At 44.9% G+C, this 7,732-nt stretch overlaps 1 protein-coding gene across 1 annotated transcript in view; it reads right to left on the reverse strand.

Moving 5' to 3' along the window:
• The window catches only part of LOC126484655 (UDP-glucosyltransferase 2-like), a 69,563-nt gene extending 62,041 nt beyond the window's left edge, over nucleotides 1-7,522 (reverse strand). The window contains exon 1 of the mRNA XM_050108246.1: nucleotides 7,277-7,522. Coding sequence (XP_049964203.1) covers nucleotides 7,277-7,522 — 246 coding nt within the window. The remainder of the gene's footprint in view (nucleotides 1-7,276) is intronic.
• Nucleotides 7,523-7,732: the final 210 nt, after the last annotated feature.

Genomic DNA, 7,732 nt, shown 5'->3' on the forward strand with positions numbered 1-7,732 from the left:
CCCGTCGATTGCGTCACGTCACACTTTCCACTTCCGAGTGCACTGTGAGCGCTTAAAGATGCTTTGAGCAGTATTGTCGCCTGGCGACCGTGACATGCCTGCTGAGGGGTTTCGCCTGATTTCAGGCAGCCCACATAACGTAACTGTCACACATTTCCTCTTCTGTGACAGTGATCGGACGCTCAGTGCAGGGGCAACAACGAAGGTTCTGCAGCGTTTTCGATGGGAAGTGTTTGACCACCCACCACACGGCCCGGACTTTGCTCCCTCTGATTTTCATCTCTTGCTCACACAAGGTGCTGGCCGTGACGGCATTTTGGCACAGCTCCAGATCAGCATAAGGATTTGGCAGAAACTACAGGCGACTGCTCTCTATGATAAGCGAACAGGAAAGTTGGTACCGAGCTACAACAAATGTCTAAGTCGCAGTTGCAAATATGTAGATAAGTAGCTGGAAAGGGTAGCTAAATGCTGTAAATAAAACATTTTTTTTATTTTCTCTGTGGTTTCTATTTCACGACCGGTAAAATCGCCCTAGGACGTTTGTAGCACGCAATTAGTCTCGCTGGGCTGCTGCAGACTGCACCACACATGACACGACAGGTGCATCAAGTTTTGCTTGGGAACTGACACCGGGCAGGCTGGCTCTGATCGCCGGTAATGCTGAGGCCCATTCCTCAGACTATGACATGGGGGCATCGGTTTTAGGTGAACCGAGGGTTGAGGAATCGACTTGGAAGGAAGTAAAAATCTCTTTGCGATTCAGCACTTCATACTGGTGTGCCAGTAGCACCTGCTCATACAACTGTTCATCGTCCCAAAGCCTATCATAGAAAAACCTCGTAATAATGTCAGAGACACATTGGCACTGGTTGACCTTTCTTTGTCCTCCGCTAACTAAGCATCAGGTAATGTAATATCACTTCTTCGTTGGTTTTTTATTGCACAAATTTGACGATTTTATACGATTAGCAAAGGCATCTTGAGAATCTCTCACATTAAAAGCCACAAATGACAAGTTACGAGGGCTGTTCAGGAAGTAATGTCCAATCGCTCGCGAATTGGAAATCACAGTGGAAATCAAAAATGTTTTATTTGTAAGATTCAGTTACACCTTCCAACTACTTTTCCACATAGTCGCCGCTCTGACTGAGACATTTGTCGTAGCATTGTACCAACTTACCAAAAATGTCGTCAAAGACGACAGCCTCTGCTCGCTACCAATTCTCTGCGTTGAACCGCAGCTTGTTTTCTTTGGCAAAATGTTGTCTCCATATCCATCGTTTCATGTGAGCTGAGAGGTATCTCTGAGGGAGCCAAGCCCTGGCTGTAAGGTGGGTGACGAAACACTTCCCATCAAAAACGCTGCAGGAGCCACCTCATTGCTCCTACAGTACGCGGACGAGGATTGTCATGAAGACGGAAACGCATGACAGCTACCTTGTGTGGGTTGCATGAATTCAGGTGAAATATCTCACAGGCACTCATACTTGGCGGTACATACCGTTTTCCAGGCTTCTTTACGCGCTCACTGTGCGATCAGAATTGAAAAGAGCGACGTGATGCTACTGATGTTCACACTAGAGACACTGTCCAACACATTTATGAGAAGCTTCCTTGGATTTTTACTGTGGTTTCTATTTCGCGATCGATCGGGCCTTGCGTTCTGAATAGCCCTTCTGTCTTACATTTATCTGGTATTGTTGTATCTTATGTTGAAGCTGTTTCACTACTACACTAGCTTATTACTACATGTTATTGAGTTTATGGAGTATATTTATTTTATAAACGATGACTGTATGGTCAGATCTATAACTTTTAGCTGCTATTTCGAAAGATTATCTGCACTAACGCCAAGTAACGAATGCAGCTTCTTTTATTTGAAGCAGCGTGGGTCACAATTTCGTCCCTCTCTTTTATGCTGGAATATATGACAAGATACAGTGCACTATGTCCTCTAAATATGAAATGTCTCACTTTTCTATACATGCGTATATCTGTCCTGTGAGATACTTCTCGTTTGTTTTTTTTTATCCGACAGATTTTCAAGATATCTTACACCCGAAAAGCGTTCAAATTGTTAAATTTATATAAAGGAAAACAAATCAAGTTGCCGCATTACATTGTCTAGTGCAATTATGATAATTATTCTGCGTCATCCATTGATAAAATTGCTTGGGCGTTACCGTTAGTTGTTAGCTATCTCAAAAAAGACTGAATTCCATTGTTCACACACGTTTCAGGAAACGATCGGTGCAATAATTTGTGTTACACCAATTCCACACTCCTGTTTTCATCATAATCAGAGGCTTTTGTTGTAAGTGGTGAAAGTTTTTAAAACTCCACTTGATTGTTCTCTAGTTCATCTACCTCATTGTATCCACCACAAAAATAGGCATGCGCTGATAGTCTAGTGGTAAAGCCCGTGCCTGGAAATCTAAAGGCTGTGAGATCGAAACCCAGTCTTTCTATAATCCAGCCTTAAACTCCTAATGATGTGACTATTCACCAGGACGACATGTAGTTCGGTTCCCACCGTAAGTTGCCCCAGTTGAATTTCTGGGGTAGGTTAGAGACGCGCAAGTAGTCGAAGTGGAATCCAAGTGAAAGATTTGCAACAGCCAGCCTGATACACTGACTTATTAATATTAATAGAAAAATAATAACATTTCAGGATGACTATCTTTATCATGTATGGGGTGTCGGTTGCGCTGCTTAGTGTACCCCTACATGCTATAGTCCCACTTCTGGTGAGCAAGAGAGAAGGCAAACAACCGATATGCTCAAGCATATTAATTAATGGAAATGATAGTGCTGCCGCGAGGGGATTAGCCAAGCGGTCTAAGGCGCTGCAGTCATGGACTGTGAGGCTGGTTCCAGCGGAGGTTCGAGTCCTCCATCGGGCATGGGTGTGTGTGTTTGTCCTTAGGATAATTCAGGTTAAGTAGTGTGTAAGCTTAGGGACTGATGACCTTAGCAGTTAAGTCACATAAGATATCACACACATGAACATAAATGATAGTGCTGCACAACGTAAACGTGTTACTGAATGACGCTTAAAAGGAGTGGCACAGTCAATATGGTTACCACATCACGCACATGTACATATTAGTAAAAGGACGCCTCATCTAATCTATAACACAGGCAAATTGTCGCTATAACAGTCAAGTTTATTATCGAAATGCAAAACACATGAGTTGTTAACTGAACATTTAATACTGGCAAAACACATGAGTTACCAACTAAACATTTAATTCGTGGAGATATGTACCCTGTACGCGTCTATGCAACTACTTGAAGGCAGATTGTTTATTGCCATACTCGTTTCGCTCCTTTTATTTGGGATGCATCATCAGTGGCGATTTCCATTGCTGTTAACTCATTCGTGAGGTCCTCGAGATGCATTCGTTAGTTTCCATACTCCAGCTGGCCGATTTCGGGCGTTTTTTTCACCCACATTTGTCACATCGAATATATCACTTGTACTTCTTGCAATGAACATATATGTTGACAAATGTGGTTGAAAGAACGCCAGAAATCGGCCAGCTGGAGTATGGAAACTAACGAATGCATCTCGAGGACCACACGGATGAGTTAACAGGGCTGGAAATCGCCACTGACGATGCTTCCCAAATAAAAGTAGCGAAGCGCGTATGGCAAAAACAAATTTCCTGCAGTTAGTTGCATAGACGGTACATAACTCCACGACTTTAAAGCAACTAAGGGAAAAACGGGAAACAGAAAATTGACGCGAACATTTAACACGTGCACAAGGGGTTCTAATGGTGAACTCTAACCTTGGTACAGGTGGGTGAGGACGATTAATGCAAAGCTACGCAAATAACACACGACGTGACTGTAAGCATGGTTAATAAATTACGGGCTGCACCCGCAAAAAATAGTTCTGAACATGAGTAAGGTTGCTAAAGTGCATATTGGAAGCAACTAACTGGGTGCGAAGCATTAAAGGTCAGTAACTGCAGTCTGAATACCGTGTCGCTACAGAATCGGTGACCGCAATGGTGATTCATCATACCAAACTCGTGGCATAAATTAGGAAAGCGGCGGCAGTTGCAGCTGGACATCCTGGGACCATTATTCAAATGGAGACATCTGTATGTACGAGAACAGGGCTCCCCATGTTAGTCGACCGATAACAAGTCTTCACACAGTTATCTCCCACCGGCAAGTGTTAATTTCAGGAACTCCTAGCAGCCAATGATTTCAGTGTAAGTGTCCTCAAACTTCACTTTTTCTGTCGGATCAGGGAACTCGCCGTCCAACAGAAGCAGACATTGCGAGTTCCGTCCAGTTAAACTTAAGCAAAAAATTAAATATCCTCATATTGTTTCGGATTTATGCTGTATCTCACCAACAGCGCTCTGGTGCTGGAAGGAAGGCAGAAAATCTGTGCCACTCCATGGTACAATTTCGAAACAGACGTATGACATGCTCGGCATCGGCGTATGGATGCAGATGAGGCAGTGAGATCCAATCAGATCGCTGGGTTCTGAAATTTCAAACAGAACATTGGTTTGTAGCATGGTTCATGAGGCAAGTGGCTTTTCACACCGTGGCTTCTGGAAAAGGGCACCTGGCTAGAAATTCCTTATCTACCTAAAACGCTCCTTTGATGCTGTGTTCTCCTCTGAGAGACGGCTGTCCCGTCCACCACCCGGATTGCGCAGTTGAGGGCGACAGAATGCTGTATCGGCTACTTGTGCTGAGATCCAGCGTTGGACTATGAACATTTTTGTGGTTTAGCCTGTTCCTTTTAAGAACACGCTTATCTTTTGCTAGGCAGCTCGCAGGGTCTCGATTCAGCGGACTCTTAACAGCATTAAAAAGAGAAGTGATAAGAAAGCAATGAATGTGACAGTTGCTGGATGTGATGAATCTGGCTTGCAATTAGTATGCGGCGTCAGAGATCGACTACATTGATCAAGAGAATGAGAATAACACATTATGAAATATGTTGCGTGACATGCACGCAACAAATGCCAGCGCTGTTGGTGACGCAGTGCACTAGGGTTTCAGTTACGGTTTCTATGGAGCTGTGTGACCAGGCGCTCTTGACACAGCTGTCTCAAAAGTTGACTGCGCGTATCAGTTCAGTCAGACCTCCTCCAAAGGCCACGTCTAGCACGGCTATGACCGTAACACAAACTGCCTGAGTCCGAGGGAAGTCCCAGACTGTATGTAACAGTCGAAACCTTCTCCCCTCCACCGAAGGTAGGACTCGGGCTTCTGAAACACGCGAAACTCCCGATATTTCGTACAGTAAATAGGTTTGTTGTTATGCTTAACTTTATGGAACTAGTTTGTATCATGATGGATTTCTTATGTTATTAAGCATGAGAAACTACTTTACAATAAACATATTTATTAATCACGAACACTCGGTTTATGGTTGGCGGTTTCAAAGTACAGAATAAAGCTACGGGAAACAAAGTACATGATAATTGTTCAGATTTCCATAAAGCCAATCTGTTTTCGATTAGAGCTTAATTTATTACCTTTCATAAAGTTACGCTCAAAATAATTACCATCTTTGCATAAGAGTCCAAAGAATAGAATGCTATGGCCGTTATGTTAATTGAAGCGCCAGGGTCATTTTTGTGAGTGTTATTTACTAGACTGAAAGAAATATAAAAGTGACAGGCAGACATTTACCAGACTACTTTAGTGGTAGTGGTAACTTCCTATGGGACCAAACTGCTGAGGTCATCGGTTGGCTTAGACACTACTTAATCTGACTTGAACTAACTTATGCTAAGGACAACATACACATCCATTCCCGAGGAAGAACTCGAACCTCCGACGGGGACGAGCCGCGCGAACCGTTGCAAGGCACCAAGACAGCGCGGTTGCCCCGCGCGGCTTACTTTAGTGCATACAATTACCAGGCAAAGTATAACTGATGAGTGGCCATCACGAGACCCATGCAAACGCGTGTTGGCATTACTTTTGAGGACAACGATTTGGTGTCATGTAGGTCGTGTGTGCTTTAGTGGCTGTGGAGTTTTGAATACGGGTGTGTATTGACAAATTTAGAGATTTATTGGTGATAAATTTGCACGTATTATGAAGCACTGTGCCACAGTTTCTGTCTGTATGTATTGGCTAATTTCAGGAACTACTGTATGGATTTTGATACGGTTTTAACTAATAGGACAGGCTGATTCACAAGGAAGGTTTCCTGTCTCTGCACAAATTATAAACGAGTAGTCCGGTCGTAGATACTTAGTGTGACGTATACAAAGCCAGGGCGAGTGGCTAGGAGTGTATGAAGAGGAGTGGAAGGAAGAAGTGCTACTATATTATTGAGAGGTATCGTTTACAGGTGTGCTGGCAGAGGGGTACGTGTTATCAATGTCGCTATGGAAAAAGCATTTGGTAGCGTAAAACGGCATACGATATAGCTATTGATTGAAAAAGAAGTGGATTGGGGTAAAAAAATAAAAATCGGGAAGAGCACTGGGTTGTATGTTTCAATGAATTATTCTGGTAAGGTGTCGGTTGCGGATATTATGGCTCAAATGGCTCCGAGCACTATGGGACTCAACTGCTGTGGTCATCAGTCCCCTAGAACTTAGAACTACGTAAACCTAACTAACCTAAGGACATCACACACATCCATGCCCGAGGCTGGATTCGAACCTGCGACCGTAGCAAAAAAATGGTTCAAATGGCTCTGAGCACTATGGGACTTAACATATGAGGTCATCAGTCCCCTAGAACTTAGAACTACGTAAACCTAACTAACCTAAGGACATCACACACATCCATGCCCGAGGCAGGATTCGAACCTGCGACCGTAGCAGTCGCGCGGTTACGGACTGCGCGCCTAGAACCGCTAGACCACCGCGGACGGCTGCGGATATTAGTTTTCGCCTATTCTATTCAGCGTACACTCGGAGAGGCTGGGGTGGCCGAGCGGTTCTAGGCGCTTCAGTCTGGAACCGCGTGACCGCTCCGGTTGCACGTTCGAATCCTGCCTCGGGCATGGATGTGTGTGATGTCCTTAGGTTAGTTAGGTTTAAGTAGTTCTAAGTTCTAGGGGACTGATGACCTCATATGTTAAGTCCCATAGTGCTCAGAACCATTGCAACCACTTATACTCGAAGAAGACTATGAAAATGAGACTTATTTGTTGGTGTGAAAAGATTACAACTATCGCATCATGTGTTGAAGTGAACGAAATAAGACTGCTACAAAACAACAACAATGACAGTTTGTCTGTGAAAAGCGGAATGTATATTCGACACCCACTCACCTCGTCTGCGAAGAAGGGAATACTTCCGAGGATGCTGATGTCGGTGTAGTTGGCGACGGGCGTCTTCTGCGGGAAGTGGCTGACCACTGTGACGTTGTGGCCCCGCGCCGCCAGAGCTTTGAACAGCCGCTCGAACATGACGAAGTGGCTGGGCGCCACGAAGTAGACCAGGCACAGGATGTTGGCCGCCTCGGACGCGCCGGCGGCGCTCAACAGGGCCACCAGCAGCAGCGGGCGAGTGCGCATCTTCCCAGGGACGGGCGAGGGCTGCTCGGACCGGCTCACCTGCTGCGAGAAAGCGGCCAGCTGTCGTACATCACCGAGGTAAATAAAGGCAGGGCAACCACATCCTGCGCCTCCATTCAGGAAAGATGATTGTCTCCATCACTTGGCAGAAAAGAGACCATCGTAATGCGTTGGTGGCAAGGGGATAACGACGAACTTGCCTGGGAGGTT

The sequence above is a fragment of the Schistocerca serialis genome, chromosome 6, assembly GCF_023864345.2.
Source record: "Schistocerca serialis cubense isolate TAMUIC-IGC-003099 chromosome 6, iqSchSeri2.2, whole genome shotgun sequence".
Classification (NCBI taxonomy): Eukaryota; Metazoa; Arthropoda; class Insecta; order Orthoptera; family Acrididae; genus Schistocerca; species Schistocerca serialis.